The sequence below is a fragment of the Hemicordylus capensis genome, chromosome 4, assembly GCF_027244095.1.
Source record: "Hemicordylus capensis ecotype Gifberg chromosome 4, rHemCap1.1.pri, whole genome shotgun sequence".
Lineage (NCBI taxonomy): Eukaryota > Metazoa > Chordata > Lepidosauria > Squamata > Cordylidae > Hemicordylus > Hemicordylus capensis.
The window spans coordinates 86,115,844-86,138,282 of NC_069660.1; the positions used below are offsets into that span (position 1 = coordinate 86,115,844).

The 22,439-nt window shown below is 44.2% G+C and overlaps 1 protein-coding gene across 9 annotated transcripts in view; it reads left to right on the forward strand.

The window, feature by feature from the left end:
* The window catches only part of MAST2 (microtubule associated serine/threonine kinase 2), a 295,348-nt gene that overhangs the window by 13,489 nt on the left and 259,420 nt on the right, over positions 1 to 22,439 (forward strand). For 7 of the 9 annotated variants that reach the window (XM_053244173.1, XM_053244182.1, XM_053244169.1 and 4 more), the window contains 2 exons: positions 9,332 to 9,479; positions 10,067 to 10,209. In XM_053244173.1, the coding sequence (XP_053100148.1) occupies positions 9,332 to 9,479; positions 10,067 to 10,209 (291 nt within the window). Of the gene's footprint in view, positions 1 to 3,321; positions 3,348 to 9,331; positions 9,480 to 10,066; positions 10,210 to 12,214; positions 12,477 to 22,439 lie in introns of those variants that run through there. The other 2 variants (XM_053244175.1, XM_053244179.1) reach the window with 2 other exon arrangements.

Here is a 22,439-nt window from a genome sequence, read left to right on the forward strand (position 1 = left end):
CCATCAATCATGCTCTGCACCCCCGCAGTGATGTACAGTGAGGGAAATAAGTATTTGATCCCCTGCTGATTTTGTCTGTTTGCCCTCTGACACAGAAATGACCAGGCTATAATTGGAATGGTAGGTTTATTGTAGCTGTGAGAGACAGAATAACAACAAACAAACCTGCAAAAGCCCAGTGCCCAAAAGTCAGCGATGGATTTGCATTGTAGTGAGGGAAATAAGTATTCGATCCCTTCACAAAAGATGTCTTAGTACTTGGTGGCAAAACCCTTGTTGGCAATCACAGAGGTCAGATGTTTCTTGTAGTTGGCCACCAGGTTTGCACACAACCCAGGAGGGATGTTGTCCCACTCCTCTTTGCAGATCCTCTCCAAGTCAGAAAGGTTTCGAGGCTGATGTTTGGCAACCCGAACCTTCAGCTCCCTCCACAGATTTTCTATGGGATTAAGGTGAGACTGGCTGGGCCACTCCAGGACCTTCATGTGCTTCTTCTTGAGCCACTCCTTTGTTGCCTTGGCTGTGTGTTTTGGGTCATTGTCATGCTGGAATACCCATCCATGACCCATTCTCAATGCCCTGGCTGAGGGAAGGAGGTGCTCACCCAAGATCTGACGGTACATGGTCCCGTCCATCGTCCCTTTGATGCGGTGAAGGTGTCCTGTCCCCTTAGCAGAAAAACACCCCCAAAGCATAATGTGTCCACCTCCATGTTTGACGGTGAGGATGGTGTTCTTGGGCTCATAGGCAGCATTCCTCCTCCTCCACACACGGCGAGTTGAGTTGATGCCAAAGAGCTCAATTTTGGTCTCATCTGACCACAACACTTTGCCCAGTTCTCCTCTGGATCATTCAGATGTGCATTGGCAAACTGCAGACGGGCCTGTACATGTGCTGCCTTGAGCAGGGGGACCTTGCGGGCACTGCAAGATTTCAGTCCTTCACGGCATAGTGTGTTACCAATTGTTTTCTTGGTGACTATGGTTCCAGCTGCCCTGAGATCATTGACAAGTTCCCCCCGTGTAGTTCTGGGCTGCTTTGTCACCGTTCTCATGATCATTGCAGCTCCACGAGGTGAGATCTTGCATGGAGCCCCAGACCGAGGGAGATTGACAGTTATTTTGTGTTTCTTTCATTTGCAAGTTATCGTGCCAACTGTAGTCACCTTCTCACCAAGCTGCTTGGCCAGTCCAGCCTTGTAGCCCAGTCCAGCCTTGTGCAGGTCAACAACCTTGTCCCTGACATCCTTCGACAGCTCTTTGATCTTGGGCATGGTGGTGAGTTTGGAAGCTGAGTGATTGCTTGCTTCTATGGACAGGTGTCTTTTATACAGGTACTGTAACAAGCTGGGATTAGGAGCACTCCCTTACAGAGGGTGTTCCTCATCTCAGCTCGTTACCTGCATATAGTGAAAAGACACCTGGGAGCCTGAAATCTTGCTGGTTGATAGGGGATCGAATACTTATTTCCCTCACTACAATGCAAATCCATCGCTGACTTTTGGGCACTGGGCTTTTGAGGGTTTGTTGTTATTCTGTCTCTCACAGCTACAATAAACCTACCATTCCAATTATAGCCTGGTCATTTCTGTGTCAGAGGGCAAACGGACAAAATCAGCAGGGGATCAAATACTTATTTCCCTCACTGTAGATAGGCTATACCTCCCTTGCAGCTCAGGTGGATGAGGAATGCTGCAAGTCCATCAAATAGTAGAGGAGGAGAAAAGAGGCCTTGAAGAATATATAAAGGACAGTGAAGAAGATGCATTTAAAATGGTCAAGAATGCGAAACTATTCAACACCAATGAAAGAAAGCAGGCCTACAAGAAAGAACAAGTCAAGAACCGAGCAGAAAAGTGGAGAAATAAGCCCCTGCATGGTCAATATTTGCACAATATAAGTGGAAAATCAGACATCACCAAGACCTGGCAATGGCTTAAGAATGGCAACTTGAAGAAAGAAACAGAGGGTTTAATACTGGCTGCGCAAGAACAGGCACTAAGAACAAATGCAATAAGAGCAAAAGTAGAAAAGTCAACAACAAACAGCAAGTGCTGCCTTTGTAAAGAAGCAGATGAAACAGTGGACCACCTAATCAGCTGTTGTAAAAAGATCGCACAGACTGACTACAAACAAAGGCATGACAAGGTAGCAGGGATGATACACTGGAACATCTGCAAAAAATACAAGCTACCTGTAGCCAAACATTGGTGGGACCATCAAATTGAAAAAGTTGAAGAAAATGAAGATGTAAAAATATGGGACTTCCGACTACAAACAGACAAACATCTGCCACACAATACACCAGATATAACTGTAGTTGAGAAGAAAGAAAAACAAGTGAAAATAATCGACATAGCAATACCAGGGGATAGCAGAATAGAAAAAAAAAAGAAATAGAAAAAATCACCAAATACAAAGATCTACAAATTGAAATTGAAAGGCTGTGGCAGAAAAAGACCAAAATAATCCCAGTGATAATTGGAGCCCTAGGTGCAGTTCCAAAAGACCTTGAAGAGCACCTCAACACCATAGGGGCCACAGAAATCACCATCAGCCAATTACAGAAAGCAGCTTTACTGGGAACAGCCTATATTCTGCGACGCTATCTATAACAACTGACAATAAAATTCAGTCATCCCAGGTCCTTGGGAAGGACTTGATGTCTGGATAAAACAAACCAATCAATAACACCTGTCTGACTATGTAAACAAGATGATGATGATGATGATGATGATGATAATAATAATAGCTCACAACTGGCCGCTTGGCATGAGCAAAAGCATGGGGCAATGTATGCCAAGATCATAATAGTTAAGACTGCAAAGGGTCATCCCTAATCTCTCTTTTATTATCTCAGGAGAAGGCAAACAGCCAGCAAGTAGACCTAATTCTAAAGGCACTCCTTAAGGGAAGAAAATACTCCCATTTCACAAGAGAGATCACTGGCAAGCACTCCCTGCTGCAACTAAGATAAGAAACAACATTTCCCAACCCACCATTAACAGCTCAATTAGTTGGCAAGTGATCAGAGTGGAGGCAATTCATTAAAATCCTAAAAACCTATATCTTTGCACCAGAAGTAGTTTCTGCTCCTCCAGTGTGGGAGCATGACATATGTATTGCACCTAGGCATGCTTTGGACTATAAGTACTCCTAGCCAAGGCACATGGCAGCAGAATCTGTATAGAAGTCTACTTAGACCTTAACCATACTGGTTCTCAAGTGTGTACGTGATAGCTTTATCCTACTCAGCCTTTTTTCTTCCCACTTTCCTTCATCTTTCCTGCAAGGAGATCTGCTCATGTGCCCATCTACAAGTGCACTGAATGCACCAATGGACAAATGGTAAGTAAAGCTAATCTTCTGCCTCTTTGAATCTCCTTGCCCTCTTTTTCTTCTCTCTGTCCTTGCCTACAAGCCCTTTCTACTGTAAACCTTAATCTGCAATTTGGACCCCAAGCTAAATTCCTTTCAGTGAGATTCTTGTTAAGACTATTAGTTAAGATTTTATTGCCATGCCTTACTAACTTTGGCCTTCATGTTAAGCTTTTATTGCCTTTTTTCTTTAAATAAAAAATTATTACATTTCTGCTTCCTCTTCATTTCCAAAACCCAAAATTTGCTCAAATTGATATTGTAACATAACTGCTCCCTCAAGCCAAGCTCATTCCCCACACTAAGCCAAAAGCACAATCAGCATGTTTAGCCAACGCTCTGGAGCAGTTCTGGTAACAGGGCCTCTAATATTGTTCTTCCTTCAATCCATTGATTCTCATCCTGGAACCTCAGTAAGGTCCTTAATATGCTCATGCATGTTCCGTTTCAGCTTCTGCATTTAATTTTGCTTAGGTTTTTCTCCTACAAGAAGAGCACCCTTAGGATGAGAAGGGAATGGGCAGAAGGGCGGAATGATAACTTCCTGGGAGCAGTGGAAAGTGGAGTTGACCTTGGGTAAGAAGGTGGGGTCAGTTTTTAGAACAACTCCATCTAGCTGGAAGACACATAGTTTTGCATATCTTGGATGACCAATTGGTATATAAATCTGAGAATTTACATACTATCAAGATGTTATGGTCACATAAGGGAGAATGAGAAACTGGCCTATAATTATCAAGGCTTGAAAACTTCATTGTTTTCAGGAGACACCTGAAGACCCATTTCTTTAGAGAGATTTTTTTAGCTTTTATTCTTGCAATTTATTTTTGTATCTTGTAAATTCAGTTTTGGTTGGATCCTGTTAGTAATTGAATTTTGTAAGTAGAATTTTAGTAATTTTTATTCTCTGTGAGCTGCCCCAGGCAGTATTGTACTAGAGGGTGGGATATAGCTATCTTAAAAAAAAAGGGGGGGGGGAAAGAATAAATTGCTGGAAGTGTTGAGGGAGGGCTACAACAGCTGTCTCACTATTGCTTCTCTGAGAAGTGATGACATCTTCCCTTTCTTTAGTGATGCATTAGTAATCCCTTCCAGACATTTGATCTTTGCCACTCTAATTAGCGAAGGTAAACAAGGGTCAACAGAGTGCATGAGGTTGCTCTCACACTATTGAGGATGCTCTCAACTTGGATGTGGGTGACCTTATCTGCAAAGTGTCATGGAACAGGTCACAGCAGTCAGTTAAGAGCTCTTCCCCACTAGCCTGAGCCACATGCAATGGTGGCAGAGAAGTAAGCTTTCTTTGCTGTCACCATCAAGACGGCATAGTACCTATGGTAGTCTTTGGTCGTGTTCACTATGTGTTTTCCTCCCATTGTTGCTCTAGCCATTGTCTGAGTTGCTTCATCATCCTAAACTCCAAGGTAAACCCAGCTGCTGAATGAGTTCTGCCAAGGTTGAGGATGATGCTGTAGCTCAGTGGTAAAGCATCTGCTTTGCATATAGAAGGTCCCAAGTTCAGTCCCTGGCATTTCCAGGTAGGGCTGGGAAAGAGTTCTGTCTGGAACTCTGGAACACTGCTGCGAGTCAATGTAGGCAATACTGAGCTCGATAGACCAGTGGTGTGACTGGGTATAAGGCAGCTTCCTATGCAGCTAGGAGGGAGAGGATGTTTTGGAGCAACTGTCAACTGCCCAGGGTGTTTCATACCAGAAATTCTACAGGGTTTCTACAGAGTCACTGGTCCTGACTATGGGAACGCCTCAAGGGCGTTAGCAATCCTGCATAAGCCTCTGAGGACAGACCATCTTAATAGTTCCCTCATCTCTGCAAAGGCCAGAGCATCTCTGCAAAGGTCAGACAATTCCAACCCTACTAGAGAGTGATCTGTCAGATGACAAAGTTAGAATGAACTCTCCCACTCCCAGATCCTGGATAAGCGGTTTTTGCATTCACTGACCTGGCATTCAACAGCAAAACCTAAAACTTTGAGAGAACATTGTTAGAATTCCCTAGACCTTCTGAAAGGGGTAGAAAGAGACAAAGCCTTTACAAGTCTGGGCCTTTCCCCCCTGGATTGGTCTGCTCCCCATCACTATATCTCTCTCTGCTCATCGCCTTGTAACTAAGTGTCCTCTGTTCCTTCCGAGTTGCCCACTTTCCCATTCACATCCTCCTTCCCAGAGATGTGGGGTGGACAGCTCTGAAAAACTTGAGATACAGTGAGGGGAAATTAATATGGTGGAAGTGGTTTTTCTTTTTACTGTATAAATAGATCAAATAACATTCCAAATCAGATCATTATTTGGGCATCAGGAAAATGTGTATAGTAATTTTGTTGAGAAAAAAATTAATGCAATTTTATGCAAATAGGAGAAATTTGCTTGAAACTTTACCAGAAATGTTGCCTCTTCCACCATAGTCCTCTCAAAACTTCATGACACTTTCTTCTCAGTCCTCTGTCGGTTCACTCTAAAAGTTCCTGCAGAGATGGATCAGTCTGAGAGACTAAAATAAATCCCCCTCTCACAATCCAGAAGGAAACGACAACTGTCCTCTACAGATCAACACCCTTATTCATTTGATCAGAACTTCTCCAACCAGTTTTGCAACCTTCCCAGGGACTTGCAAGATGTCACGTAGCACACCAAACCCTCCAAACTGTCTGCCAGGTCCTCTCACTAAGACCCTAGCCAAAGTTAAACACTGGTAAAAGAGCCTACTCAAAATGGATATAGCTGCTGCTTCATGGTGCAGCGGGGAAATGACTTGACTAACAAGCCAGAAGTTGACAGTTTGGATTCTCACTGGTATGTTTCCCAGACTATTTGGAAACACATTTATCGGACAGCAGCGATATAGGAAGATGCTGAAAGGCATCATAGGAAGCTGCCATATACTGAGTCAGACCATTGGTCTTTCTAGCTCAGTATTGTCTTCACAGACTGGCAGCGGCTTCTCCAGGGTTGTAGGCAGGAATCTCTCTCAGCCCTGTCTTGGAGATGCCAGGGAGGGAACTTGGTACCTTCTGATGCTCTTCCCTGAGTGGCTCCATCCATTGAGGGGAATATCTTACCGTGCTCACACTTCTAGTCTCCCATTCATTTGTAACCAAGGTGGACCCTGCTTAGTTAAGGGGACAAGTCATGCTTGCTACCACAAGACCAGCTGTCCTACTGTGCGGGAGATGGCAATGATAACCCCCTCCTGTATTCTACCAAAGACAACCACAGGGCTCTGTGGTTGCCATGAGTTGACACTGAATTGACGGTACACTCCCCCCCCCCCCCCGACTGAGCCTCTCTCTTACTGAAGCACAGATACCAATATATATGTGTTGTGTTTTATGGTGGTGTAATGCTGAGATGTGTAGAGCCACATCTGTATTTGCAACATTTTACTTTACGTTTTCTTCTCAGAAACAGTTGTTCACAAACACTTTAAAATATTACAGTAAGAATTTCAGCTCAGGAAGGTTTGGAAACTTTAAACTGCTGAAACTGAGTTTTAAAAAAGTACATATATTTTGAGAATCTGAATGCAAAACCTATGCTGCTGAACCTCTTGAAATTTGTAGGATCTTGCACAAGTGCCCAGCATGTTCATGTGCCTATACTGAGCTGTATTTTTAGTGGTAATTCTGTCCCACTGCTGTTGCACAGATGTAGTATGTGTCATCAACTCTGGGTCTTATTCAACTCTACTGGAAGGTGGTAGTGGGAACGTGAATTTGAGCTGGTGTCATGAGGGCCATCATAATGAATCTATCAGTGTTACTTTATGTTCTAGTCTGGATACATTTAAAAAGAATTGAGGAAATTTTACTAACAAACACACAGAGCCATTCTGTTGCACACACCAAGGGTAAAGTGACGTTTTAGCTTAGCTTTGCAAATTAATTGGGGGTGAAAGCTGCTGTCATTGGATCCCTTTTGATGTTGGGCTGTTCCAAGTTCCTGTCTGGATGTAGGACAGAAAGGAATGTGTAGCACACTTAATGCAGTGTTGTGTCAGCTGCACATGCATGCAGTTCTTATTCTGTCTTTGAAGGGCTACTCTGCAGCTTTCCTCCATAGCATGTGCAATAATACACTTGGTTACTTGGATGCTGGGGGTGACTGCTACTTGCTGCAGGTGTGCAAATGAGATCCAAATTGGATGGCTGCTCCTGCTGTTTCCCCCCTCTCAGATGTATTTCTGGTTCTGTTCTTACTAACTAGAACTGGTATAGCATAGAGGCTACGAGGCTGAACTGCAAATAAGGAAGTTCCCAGTTCAGTTCTTTTCTCCACCATGAACTTATTAGGCAAACTACTCAGCCTCTCATCTGCAGTGTGGGCTGGGGATAATACTTGCTCTCTTTGCTGGGTAGTTGTAGTATGTGAAGCATTTTGAATATTCAAAAACACTATACAAATGCCAAGTATTATTAATTACATTAAGTAATAGCACTTGTATTGGTATAAAAGTAGAGAGGATAGAACTCGTATAGTTGGGCAGAGTCGTACAAAATTTCAGGGTTTTCTATCATTTAAAGTTTCTATCATTTAAAACTTGTACTCCATTCTTATAAATTATTTGGTTTTTAGTGAAGGCATTATAGGATTTCATCTTAAACTGATTGCACGAATAAGTTCCAAATTGTTCAGGAAGATGTGTTCTATCACATATCAGGTCTCACAAAATGGCATTTCAGAAAACAACCCACTTTTATGGTGGATTTTATACTTTTGTATAGAAGTCATCATTTCTTGAAACAAATTAGATGGCAGAGTATCTACATATATATGTTCTGTCCATTATATATGTGGAAAGAAAGTGTGCCTTCCTAGTATTTTCCTTTTGAAATGAGTATTTGAGGTAAGAGCTAAACCTACTGCATAAAATTGGTTTCCCTAGAAAAATGGTCGTGGCAGACAGCTCGTGATATTGTCAAGATTTCATAACGAAAGAACCTGGTTCAATGGATTGAATCTGAGTACAATGGATTTAAAAGTGTTCATGGCACTTATCTACACTTGTAGGTATCTGCACTGGTGTCTGTCTGTCATTGTATATGCTGCTTTCTGTTGTGCGGTGTGCCCTGCATGTATTGGATGCTCTGTTCTGAAATCGATCTGCCTTTTAGAGATTTATGGTAGCAGTGTTTGTCATCCCTTTGTTTGAAAGATATTAAATAAAATAAACGGTGTGTTTTTAAATACTCTTTAATATTGGTTATAATTTGACTGGCTGCTTGCTATAGTCTGTAAATATTGAAGAACATGTGTTGAGGGAATGACTAACAGTTATAGTAAACTTGTTTCATGCTTTTGTGAATTTATTTCATCAGCTTGTAGTAATAATGTATTCATTGTATACTTACACTATGCTTGAGGTTTGTACCTTGGCTCAGGTTGGTGTGAAATTAGCATGAAAATAATTTGAAATGCTAGTAATTTTATTTAGTGAGTTGCCTTTTTAGTGTTTTTCTTCTGGCATAAAGTTCAAAAGTAAAATTAATAGCATATTTCTCTAAAGACTGAAATCTTTCTTGCGCTAGTCATGCGATAAGCATAGGAAATTGTGTATGAATCCAGAGATGTCTTGAAGACGAGACCTTCTCAAGTCTCTATCAGTTATAATCTCTATGTGACCGATGGGATAGGCAAATAAGTTTTGCAGCTTTATTTAAAACACTTCAAGATGACAAATTATGAATTAAGGGAATTTGGCCAATGTTCAGGTCATAACAGAGAACCTAGAGTTGTAATCCTAAACATACTTCTCAGGAGGTAAATTGCATTGAATTCAATATGACTGACTTCTGAGTAAAAATTCTTAGGGCTGGACTGTGAGTCTTAAGACTTATACATCAAGTTGTTGGTTAATGTGTTTGTTTATGTAGTTTGTTATGCTTGTTAATGGATGGCTGTGGAATCTTATGAACTTATTCCTTTTTGCTCCTATTCCAGGATACTGTCACAGAACCAATTTCTTTGCACTGCAGAAAGCTTAGTAACCCTGACATCTCTTCATCAACTGGGAAAAGTAAACTCCATTGTCAACTGAGTCAAGATGACTGCAAGCTCCGGAGAAGTAGTTTGGCCAGTTCTTTGTCAGGTAACTTGTTAAAATCAACTCAAATCAACTCATAGTAGTAAGCTATATTGTTAATTGTTCATAGAGGATCCAGGTCGGTGTTCACCTGGAAAAAGTAAGGGTTCTTTCTTTTGCTTAAACTTTTGTTGTTGGCCAGTGCTGTTAATAAGGATGAGCCCGGACCTTTCTGGATGCAATTCTGGAGGCCATTCTCTGCGACATGGAGATGTGACGTGCGTGCGCGATTTGCGCACGTGCAAAAGGCATTTTGAAGCCTTTTGCTGACGACTGGGAGAAGGGGCGGCAGGGAGGTATCCTGCCGCCTCAAAAGCTTTTCATAACGAACGCGCTGGCGGGGGAAACGCGGGGGGGGGGGAGGAAGTACACCCTCCCCCGCCCTTAAAGAGCCCCCCACATCTGTGCCGGACCACAGCTCTGCGGTTCTGTGCACATCCCTAGCTGTTAAATAAAGGCATTTTTAAAACGCTCTGATGTGAAAACTGTCTTTTGAAATCTCTTCAGCCCTATTGTTGAAACATTGTATTAGGAACTAATAATAAGCCAAACATGTAATTTTTTCCCTCTCTCCCCCCCCCTTTCGTTTAAAGGAAAACAGTTGCTTCCTTTGTCCACTAGTATGCACAGTGGAGTGGGACAGTCAGCATGGCAACCATCTGGAGAGTCTTCTAATCTGGTTCGCATGAGAAACCAGTCATTGGGGCAGTCAGCTCCTTCACTTACGGCTGGTTTGGTAAGTTCAAATATATTTTACTTCTTTATTAGCAAAACAAATTGTTTAAATTCTTTGTCTTGCTTCTGGATCTTGCTTATCATTTTGATTGGTCATGTCTTTGATGTTTCTATTTTCAGGTTGTATTTATACAAAGTGCTCATTTTATTTTCAAGTAAAAGAAGGAATGGGATATTTATAGTTGCATTCAGAGAATGCTGTGTTGATAAACTTGTGTAACATGTTAACATGGTTGAACAAGCCTTATTTGTTATCCACCAAATCTGAATCATAATTACTTAATAATATCTGGTTTATTGGATGGGTACTGGATGTTTGAGAAGTTAATCTGGACCTAAAAATAAGTCTGGTTCTATTTTACTGAAGCCTCTAGTGTCCACTAACATATCAACTGTATTCTGAAGTTTGCTGGCACCTCTACTCATCTGCATGTTACAGATGCAGTTTGTGGGATAATATATGTCTCACTAAAGGGTAGTAGACTTCATGGTCTTAAGTTTGGTTGTAAACTACAATGAGATCTTATAAATTGGTATAGAAATTTAATAAAATTAAGTTGAGAACTTTAGGGATGATTTAGTGGCCATTTGACCCTGGTGTAATTCAATCAATTGTAACATTATAGGGGGTTGTACTTATTCTGAGGATTTACTCATACACCAATAATATTATGATTAGAAAATGGCTTCAACTTAAGTGGTTTAGAGGTTAATTGTAGCAAGTTACTGAACTTTTGGGGCCTAGGTTTGCAAGCTATGGGGTGAGCTTCTTGTGGAAACCACAGGGCACTGGGAGAAGGGGGCAAAATGTTCCAGGCAGAGATGGAATCCCATGGCAGGTGGAACTTTTTACCTATACACCTATCTCAGCCAAGACCTAGGTTTGATTTGAATGCCTACTGACATTCACTGATCCACAGTTGTTTTCTGGAGGTGACTGTTTCCCTCTGCTCTGGGTAGAAGGGAACTTTGGAAAAGCAGCTTCTGTGTTCCAACAATATCTTCCTCTGTGTAGGGAAGGGGTGACAAGAGTTGCTTTGTCGTATTCCTCTTGTGATGGGGTGTTTGGATTATTACCCTAATCCATAAATCCTTGCACACCTATAAGGATCTCTGCATGTGTACCTGCAGAACAGAGAGTTGGTACTGGGTTTGAGAAAGAACTACAGAAGGCAGAAGGGAGTTATAGATAAACACTATGTTTAGTGCTTTAGCCTGATTATGCCATGTGTAGCATAGTGTGTTCTCATTTTTCTTCCTCCTAGATATTTGGTTTTATTGGGTTTTTTTTAATGTAGAGTTCTCTGTGTACCTGCTCTGAGTACTTTTTGACAGGGGCATAGCTGTAATTGGGCGGACATGTTCACTGCACTTGGGCCACCCTGGGTGCCCCCAAGAAAAGGGGCTGCTAAGGGCCCCTCACCTGTTGTTCCTCCCACACTCACTTTTTGCCTCTATGGTGGCTCCACAAGGCCCACCACGGTGCCACGCTCTTCCCCCTCCCCCACTGCCATTTCCCAGGCAGTCCATCCAGCTGCTTACCACTTACCACTTTTACCCAAGTAAACGTGGAAATGGAGGGTGTGCCTGTATCCTGCTGCTAACTGTGTAACAGTCACTTCAATAACTTGAAAGTAAAGCCTTTATTGATGTACTGACACAATTTTATATAAGGACCTCAGTTTGAAGAAAGTTTGAAATATAAGATTTGCCAGTTCTAAGGTTGTTACTTTGTCTCAGAAACTATTACATGTTTGAGTGAATAAGAACACACTGATGCTGTTGTACAAGAATAAAGTTATTTTCTTTGGTTTGGAACTTTAAAACTGTTAAAACTGTGTCTCTCCTCACATTACCACTCAGGTGTAATACCTGTTAGCAACCCAAATCAGGATTTAATTTGGTGGTGGCAGCATAATAAATAAAGAGTTTAAGACAAATCAAAAGGGTCACAGATATATTGTTTATTTTAACATCAATATCTATCTATTATATATTTCTCTCAGTTCCAGTCTTGGGCCCTGACACTGCCTGCAAGGACACAATCTAAATATTCAGACACATAAGAAAGGAGGTGTAAGCAAAGAAAATGAAGAGAGGCACAAAGCTGAAATTACACCATAGTAGAAAAGGCCTGGAGGAAAAATATGTACCTTAAAGTGCTTCTTAGAGTGGGAGGAACTGCCACTCCTGGAATTACTACCTCCACAAATGTCTGGAGCGGTGAACTCCAGAGATAAGAAAATGGACAAAGACAAGAGACTGCAAGTAAAATCCTTGATCTAGCTAAGACACTGGTTTTTGAACAACTTTGAGTTCTGGGAGGAATAAGAAGAAAGATAAATATGAGCAATAGTATATAAGGATTTAGAAGTAAGTAAGTAGAATTTTAAAATGGACATGGTAAAGGAAAGGGAGCCAACATAAATGGAAAGAAGATGAGGAGAAACATGATATTTAGGGACAGTAAAAAAATGAGATTAGTTTCAGGATGAAGAATAGGAATTAGTACTGTTAGATGGGATGAAACAGACTAAGCCTAGACAGTAGGGGTGTGCACGGAACCGTGGAGCTGCGGTCCGGCACTGGGGTGGGGGGTTCCAAATAACGGCGGGGGGGGGCTTTACTCACCCTCCCAAGAACAGCGCCATATTTATGTGAGTAAGCGGGCGGCATACCTCCCTGCCGCCCGCTTCATTCCCCCTCTCGGCGTTCCCTCCGTTCAAATTCTGAATCGGGCGGCAGGGTATCTCCCAGCCCCTGCCACCCTCTTTAATGCCCCCGCTCGGCTGGCGGCCACCCCATTCAAGCCTTCAAGACCCCTGCCGGCCCGGCCCTTCCCTTCGCAAGGGGGACGAGCGGCAGGACTCCCTGCCTTCCCCCTTGCCGGCTGTGCTGCAAATGGCTTCTAAGAAGCCTTTTTCGTGCATGCGCGAGGGATTCCTGCCGCTCGTCCCCCTTGCGATGGGAAGGGAAGGGCCGGGCCGGGCTGAGCCAGCAGGGGTCTTGAAGGCTTGAATGGGGCGGCTGCCAGCCGAGCAGGGGCATTAAAGAGGGCGGCAGGGACTGGGAGATACCCTGCCGCCCGATTCAGAATTTGAATGGAGGGAACGCCGAGAGGGGGAATGAAGCGGGCGGCAGGGAGGTATGCCGCCTGCTTACTCACATAAATATGGCGCCGTTCTTGGGAGGGTGAGTAAAGCCCCCCCCCCTGTACTCCTGTGGAACCCCCCACCCGAACCAAAACCACCCCGTGTCCGGACCGGTCTGGAGGCCTTTAGAATGGCCTCTGAACCGGTCCGTGCACATGACTACTAGACAGAATAGAGAGTGAACAAGTTTTAATAGTATGTTCAGAAAGAAAATCAAATTTATATATTTAATTCTCCTACGGCCAACTGAGTAGAGAACTGCGTGGGGATGCATCTGGATGCCTGGTGGAACTCTCACGAGGTCCTGCATGAGTTCCAACCATTGCTTTGGGAAGGAATGGTGGTGAGGGAAGCAGGTGGGAGAGTGAGAGTTCTGCCATTGGCTTCACCCCTCCTCCTGTTGGAGGCCGGGTTGGGAGGGGTATGAGCGGCGAGGTGAAGCCCCGCTTCCCATTGCAGCCTGGGCTGGGAGGGAAACGGGTGGTGAGGTGAAGCTCTGGCGCCCTTTGGAGGCTGGGTTGGGAGGGGAATGGGCGGTGAGGTGAAGCCCCAGCACCTGTTGCAGTCTGGGTCGGGAGGGGAATGGGTGGCGAGGCAAAGCCCCGGTGCCCGTTGGAGGCTGGGTCAGGAGGGGAACGGGTGGCAAGGTGGGGGCAGGAAGAGAGACTGGGGCATGAGGCGGGGTGACTGATGGCAAGAAGAGAGACTGGGTCAGGAGGTGGGGGAAGGGAGGGCAAGAAGAGAGATTAGGGCATGAGGTGGGGGGATGGAGGAAAAGAAGAGAGACTGGGGCAGGAGGCGGGGGGGGGGGAGTGTATTCCAAGTGCACCCAAACTCCTAGCACACCGATGATCTGTGCAGGTTCAGCTAGTTTAGAAATATTGATGCTGAAAAAGACATTATTTTAAAAGGTTCTGAATCTGCAATGCAAAATAGAAATAATAAAAAATTGCACCCAAATCCCTATTACGTGGAGTAGAAGAAATTAAAAGCAGCAAGAGTTAAACTGAAGAAATGGAAGGTGAAAAATAAGGTGATCAGACTTGGAGATAAATAACTTAAGGAAGTGAGGAAGCCTCCAAGAAGGGAACAGAAGCAAGGCAGGCAGAAAGATAAGCAAACATAAGATAAGGAACTGAAAAATATAACTGTAAATTAGCATAAAGATTAATCCCAAAATTAGCTGGCCCGGCACAGAGAATCTGCGCTCTAGTTCTCCTTGTCTCCCCCACCCCTCCGATCAGGCTCCTTGTGCCCCAGCCCACCCCCTCCCATCTGGGATGGCAGCGGAGGTGGCGAAACCTTCTGGTCCCCCACCAGCTGTTTCGGTTCCCCAGCCTACCTCCCCCCAGACCCGCCTCCCCCTGTGCCTTAAGCTGGCTCTCTCTGAGAGCCCCAGAATGCGGGCCCATGGAAGGAGCTTTCGCAACCCCCTCTGGCACCAGTGCCACGCCCTGTTGTCTCTGTCTGCTGCCATTCGTGCCTTGGAAGAAGGTTGTATGTGCAAGCCCCGTCCCCGCATTTTCATTGTTCGCGGCTGTGGCGGGGACAGGGCTTGCCACGTATGGCCTTAATGGATTATATTTATAGATAACCTGAAGTAGCAACAGATCAAGAGTAAAAAGGATTCCCAGTATAGAACCTGGGGAATACCAATAGATTGAGGAAATGAGAGTGAGAAGGACTTATTGATGGAAACATGGCAATTGGACAGATGATAAAAGAGAACGAATGAACAAGATTTTGGAAATCACATCTATGTATAGAGAGCAGAAGATTCATGTGATCCAACAATAAGAAAACTGTATAGACAAAAGAAATCCAGTAATAGAAGTATAAGATGTTTCAGTACAGTGGAAAGGACAAAAACCAGATGGGCCGTTTATGGCCCATTTCAGGGGTGTCTTCTGAAATGTGGACCCACTGTAGTTGCTTTCACAGCTCCTTCCACTACCACTCCCACCTCGGATGTATGAACAGGCCCTGCTCCCGCATTTTCATTGGCTGTGGCAGGGCTGGGGCTGTCCATGTATGACCTTGGCGTATTTTATATAAATAGATAAGGCAGGAGCCAATAAGCATGCTCATTTTTAAATTTCTAATTTTTTTCAAAGTGGGCAGTCTTGGGATCACCCTATAAACCAGTCAGAGAGGGATTATGCTAGTTGACTCCTCAGGCAGCTAATCAGTGCCCTGAGGGGTGTGGAAGGTTTTTTGTTGTTTATAGCTACCAAGAAGAATCCAATCACCATTTTGTTTAGAGAGCAAGTAGGCTGGCTGGCTGCATGTTGGTAAATCTCATATTTTATTTATTTATGTAATGGATTTTTATACCGTCCCAAACCAAAGTCTCGGTTTTTGCTGGCTTCTTTGTGTTTGGAGGAATGCAACCTCTACTTTTTCTCCCTTGTTCTCTGATCTGATCTGTATGCAAAATATAATGGTCCATTCCCAAAATGACCCAGGGGCGTAACAAGATTGGTGTGCCCCCCCCCCAAGTCCAGGGCCGCCACACACCCCAGGCCCCCAAGGATTTAAGTCTGATACTTCATAATAAGTATGCTGCCTGGAAATACATTTCACTGAATACACACACGCACACTTCACAATATATAGTGATATACATTGAATTGAATACTATATATTTGTGCTACTTCTAATGCCTAGAATACACTACAAACACTAATTATTAAAATGGGCCCTTCACTGCAGATTAGCAAAGGAGACGTTCAGCCATGCAGTGTGAGCCTATGTGTGTTTTCTCAGAATTCTGAACAAATTCAGTAAAGTTTCATTCCAGGAGGTTTTTCACATGGGACTTTTAAAGCCCTTTAAAACACAACACACAACTCCTCTGGAATGGAGGTGCTGCATTTACGTGTCGGCCAGATTTACCCTGAAGTCCCTGCGAGTTATTGAGGAGCAGTTCACACACAATTCAGGTTTTTCACTGCTCATTAGAGTGTAGCCTGATTTATATCCAGAGTAAAAAAACAACACTACTACTTTGCATTGGTTCTTTGGGACAACTTCAGTTTTGCAGTAAAGCCTCCCAGTAAACTTGCAGTAAAGTCTGCTGTGTGTAAAAGTCCCAGGTAAGTGTGTGGAGAATTGCAGCCTCAGGCAGCAAATCTAACCACATTTAGCTGGAAGTACATTTCATTGAAACCTAAAGGACTTGGTAGCAAGGAAAGCATGGCTACTTAAAAATAAACTCCATTGCATTCAACTGTCTGAGATCCTTGCCTGGTAAGTGCATATAGGATTGCCACATGCTCAGGAATGTAAACCAAACCAAACTAATTTGTGCTCCCAGCATATTTTGCTCCCTATAGGAGACCAGTAAGTCCCACTGAAGCAAGGAAGATAGGTGGGGAGAAAAGAGCTAGAATTAGCACCATCTTTCAGGAGAAAAGTGGGGGTGGGGGGGGAGAATGAGGAATCTGCCTCTTCTTGGAAAAATTTTTAAGATGGATGAGACATGCCAGGGCCTTAAGGAGCTCCTGAAGTTATGCCCTCTGTCATAAAAGTTGTTCTCCCTGCTCCCCAGTGTGGGAGTAGGGCTGGTTGTGGGCTCTCACTGTTCTGAGATAACAACCACTCTCTGCAGGTGCTCAGAAGCAGGGTCATCCCTAGTGTGGGGCTGGGGGGCAAATCAGCATGTGTAGGGCCTCCTTAACATTTCATATCATTACAGAATCATACTGACTGATGACATACAGTGTAAATAGTGTGAGTGAGGTTTTGCATTTTAGAAATGCCAACCAGCTTGGCATTTCTAAAGAAAAATAAAATAAAATAAAAGCACAACACATGCTTCATAGTTCTCACTCAGACCTTCTGGGTTGCAAAACAACTTGAACATAAGTGCATTTATAAATGAATGAATGAATATAAATATAATATTGTTTGTTCCAGAAGTTTTTGGAATTTTCTGCCATGAAACAAGCCACTTATAGGACTTTTAAGATAGTTTTTTTTAAGCCAGCAAATTTTCCAATCTGTTTTAAATTAAATATTCAGAGACTTTTCAGTCGTGCGCCCCCCCCCCCCCCATATCAAAGCCCTATGGCAAGCAGATCCCTGTATATCGGGGGGGGGGGCACCACTAAAAGGAATTCACATTCTGCCTCAATTACTGGCAAAGGTTGGGCTGGCTGTCCTGGACAGAGGGTCTGTAGAGAACTATGGTGGATAAGGGCAGCCAGCGCTGGCCACTCTGCCTGCCTCTTTCCTTCGTTGCTTGGAGAGCTTCAGGCTTCAGCAAGGCCTACATGGAGGCCTCTCTGGAAGCCCCACCCACCCTCTGTAGTGCACAGAGGGTGCCAACCACCCCCATTGGTTGCTAAACCATGGGGTACTGGGTTTTGTTGTTTCTGAAGTGTTCTGAGTGTAGATTCTCTGGTAGCAAATGAGAGTGGATTCATGGTTTGTCACTGAAAATCTCATATACTACCAGAGAATCTACACTCAGAACACCTCAGAAACAACAAAACCCAGTACTCCATGGGTTAGCAATCCGTGAGGGTGGTTTTTATTTATTTATTTATTTTTACATTTATATCCTGCTCTTCCTCCAAGAAGCCCAGAGCGGTGTACTCCATACTTAGGTTTCTCCTCACAACAACCCTGTGAAGTAGGTTAGGCTGAGAGAGAAGTGACTGGCCCAGAGTCACCCAGCTAGTATCATGGCTGAATGGGGATTTGAACTTGGGTCTCCCTGGTCCTAGTCCAGCACTCTAACCACTACACCACACTGGTTGGCACCCTCTGTGCACTACACCACCACTTGTTATGGGCCACCCCAGCACTCCCTAAGTGCAGTTATGGGGCTGCTGAAACCGCCATTCTTCCTATGGAGAAAAACCTTAAAGATGCATAAACTTCAAAAATCACTTAAAAATCAGCCCTTTGCCCAATTCCTTTCAAATAATTCTGATAGCTTCCTTGCCCCCCTTGGGAACTACCACCCACCACACTCTGCACTAGGCCACCCCTTTTCCCCCCGATGTGAAGCAATACATTTGCTGGAATCCTCATTATTCCCTATGAGGAATTCAAAAACACTTTAAAAATTCACCAATAATCGGAGTGTCTGATTGCCTTGGGGTTTTGTGGGTGGTAGGCACCCCTGGGTGCCTACCACCCATCCCACTTTTGTGCCCCTAGGTGCTCCACAATAGGGGATAATGGGCTGGTATGTGTCCCATTATACCCTATGAGAAAAATAATTTAAAAATATTTCAAATATTCATAAAAAATCATAGGAGTGTCTGATTGCTTCGGGGTATGGGTGGTTGTTGGCACCCATGGGTACTCCACAATAGGGAATAACCGGCTGGTTCAAGTCCCATTATACCCTATGAGATAAACATAAAATAAAAATTAAAAAAATCATAAAAAATCATAGGAGTGTCCGATTGTTTTGTGGGTTGGGTGGTAGGTACCCATGGGTGCCAGCTACCACCTCACCTGCTTTTGGAGGTTTGAACCGATTTGAAACAGTTTGAACTCAAACCGAACCGGTTCAAAATGTTTTGAATTCGAACTGAACTGGGGAGCTCTAGCAAAACCAAATCCTAACCTCGTCTTCCTGGTTTGAACCCGGTTTGAATTTGAACCAAACCGGGCAAACCGGTTTTGTGCACATCCCTAATTGATTGTTGAAATAATCAGGCAGACAGAGCTGATTTCAGAATGCACTTACTCTCCACAGTAGCAGCCTTTTGTATCTGGTCTGTGCTTAACTTGTGGATTGTACAGGTTTTTTTCCTGTTTGTATGTGCTTGTGTTTTGATCTTGCTGTGTTAGAAACAAATCTACACACGACTGTGGTCCTGTTAAGCACTATAAAGCAACGGATGTTTTCCATATTTCTCTGTATCTCTGCTGATTAGCAATTGAGATTTGTGTGCTTGTGTGTGTATTTTGACCCCACTCATTAGCTTCAAATCTACACTTTGCCAGCTATTGCTAAGGCACCTGCCTAGTCCTGGCTCCACCTCTGCAGCTGCCTACAGTTGGCTCCCCATCTCACTACAGTGGCTCCACCCATCACCTGCCGGGGTGGATAGGACCAGTTACTCTCCCACTGCTAAATAAAGAGAATCGCCACATTAAAAGGTGCCTCTTTGCCAAGTTAGCAGGGGTTTATACAGGATGCATCTCCATTTTTAAAAAATACAAAGGTTCTAACTTTGATCTTTCGTTTTTATGTTAAAATAGTGAGCAATCAGTTTTCTCTGATAGCATGTGAAATCAGTTGCTGATTTTTTTTGGTATGTGAATACATTAACAAGACATTTAAGATGTAAACATGGCAATTTTTGTATTTATGAGCAGGTATGAACTTTATGCTCTGGTGCCATCTGCTGGATGATGCTTGCCACTTTAAAGCCTAAAGATTCAAGAACATTCATTTGCGATTTTATGTCAAGGAAAAGCATAACTACACTTTAAAACAAAAGTGATGTTTATGGTGGCAGTAACTCGCTTGTGTTTTGTCTCCTTAGTTCAATTTCTATCCAGCCTTCCTTAAGACTTGGGGTTGGTAACTAGGCTTGTGCAATTACTTGACTTGGAAGAACTCTGTGGGTAAATCTCTGGGAAGGTCTACACACCCTAGCATTCTGAGTGTAGTTTCCCATGAGCCATCCATGACGTCATTGGAACTGTATCCAGCTCCTCATCTCGTTAAGAGCTTCCCACTATCTGGTGCAGAAACCGCTCTCTGCAAAGATAAGCGGGCAGGAGTATCTGCCTCCAGGCGGGGCCACACACAAAATGTAAATTACAGGTGGCCCTCGTCTGTGGGGGTTCCATTCTCAGCTGCAACCACGGATAATAAAAGTGTGGATAATGAGACCTTGAGGCAATGGGAATGGGGGGCGGGCTAGGTTCCTCGGGCAAAAAAAAAGCAGGAGGCAGAAATAAGTGAAATAAAGTGTCGTATGGTGCTCTGCAGATCTCCATCAATATCCTCCAAAACCCCAAGTTCAGTTGATTTTCTGCAAGAAATCACAGGGATTTTTTTTCAAGCAAAAGAGCCACAAAATGGCCCCATTAAGCAAAACGGTGGCTGGAAATTACCTCAGAAGTAATTTCCAGCCACCAAGCAACCAGTGATAGGTGAATTTTTACCATTTCCCCCCAACCGCGTATAACAAAATCCATTGCCCAGCTGTAGATATGTGAAACCTTAAAGAACCACTGGTTTGTTTCAAGTTCGAACAGGTTCAACCATTGGGAAAAATGGGGGACTTGGACCAGCCCATTATTCCCCATGGGTATCACCTAGGGACACCGAAGCGGGTTGGATGGTAGGATATGATGGGGAATGATGAGGAACACTACCTACCACCCAACCCACAAAACAATTGGGTGATTTTAAATGATTCAGAAATTCAAAATTTTTAAAAAAATCATTTAAAAAAACCCCAATTGCCTGATTGTTTTGTAGGTTGGGTGGTAAGTAGCACCCATCATGTCCGACCACCCAACCCACTTTGGTTGTCCCTAGGTGCTGGTTTGAGTTCTCCATTAATTCCCTATGGGTGAAAAAGTGAAAAGGGAATCTCCCAGCACAGAACTCAATGCATGGCATACAAAGCAAGGTTCAAAAAAGAATCAATAGGACTGCAAGCATATTATAAACAGTGCTGAGAAAAGAAAACCAACCACATACTTCCCTCTGACAATAAATCTTCTTCATGTCTGGAATAAGTTGTCCTCAGATTGGCTGTGCCCTGAGTGTGCTGATAGCTTGCCAGGGTGACACATGGCATGGCACCAGTCCACACTCATCATAGGCCATGGTTGGTTGGGTGTGTGTGCATGCATGTGTGTCTGTGACTGTGCTGCTTGGAAAAAAAGTTAACAGTAACACACAAGTGAACAGTAAAAGATAAAGACTCAAGCCTCTTCCCTGCTCTACCATGGCCTCTGATTTGTTTTGGCCTTCAGGACACCATTCAATCATCATCCTGGGCCTGGGTGTATGTCTGTGTGTGTCAGCAGCACTAACGGGCAGACTGCAACACACGTAGTTTGGTGGTTGGCCCGGGTGGGGCAAGCTGGCAGTGGTGTTGCAGTGGGTGGGTTGACCATGAGTCACTCAGCCTCCACATACAGCTCAGGATAGTCCAGCAGGTGGAGGCTGGGCTTGAGGAAGACCAGCTGCTCCACCAAGACAGTATCCAGGCGTGAGCTATGAAATATCACCACATCCCCGGCCATGGAGAAGACCTTCTCACTCTTGATGCTGATTGGTGGGCGGGAGAGAAACCATCTGCTGCCAAGTCACACCAGACTTGGCGATGCATTGTCCAAAACTGAACCAGATCAGTCTCCAGGTCCGCCATCACTGGCTCCTTCAGATACTGCAAAACACTCTGCTCGGCACTGCTGCAGGGGATGGTTTGTCCCTCGTATCCCTGGCAAGGTGCTAAGGCACCCCCATTTGAACCATAAGGTGAAATGCACAGGTGGGAGTGCCGACTGTGTTGGAGCTGCCAGGGTCACCACGCTGCTGGACTGGGAAGCGGTGCTGCTGCTGTGGAATGCGCACTGCTACAGCATGCTCCTCCTGGTTCAAACCCAGCCTCCTCTCCTCTGCCTGCCTAATCTCTTGAACCAAGAGGGCCCTCCATCTGGGCAGCTCGCCAGCCGTGATGGCATTGCCATTAATATTTAGGTCACATACGCAGGCCAAAATATGCTCTGCCGATTGACCCAACTTGCTGCTGAGTGGCTCCACCACTCCATTCCTTGTCTGACCTGCTAGGGCAGATGCTTCCCCAGTGGTCAGGGAGGTCTGGAGCTCACCCCTCATCTTCTCCAGGAGAAGAGTGGTGGGCAAAGCCTGGTTCAGTGCTGCTGCCTTGGCACACAAGCTGTTTGGTGCAATTCGATTTGAATCCAAATCTAGCCAATGGACCACAGGGGTGAATTGCTCGAATCAGCTAGATTCGGGTACAAATCGATTTGTACCTGAATCGATTCACACATCCATACTGCTTTTATACCACAGATAAAGAAACCAGTTCTCTAAGGCATGTCCGCGGATACGCAAAACCATGTT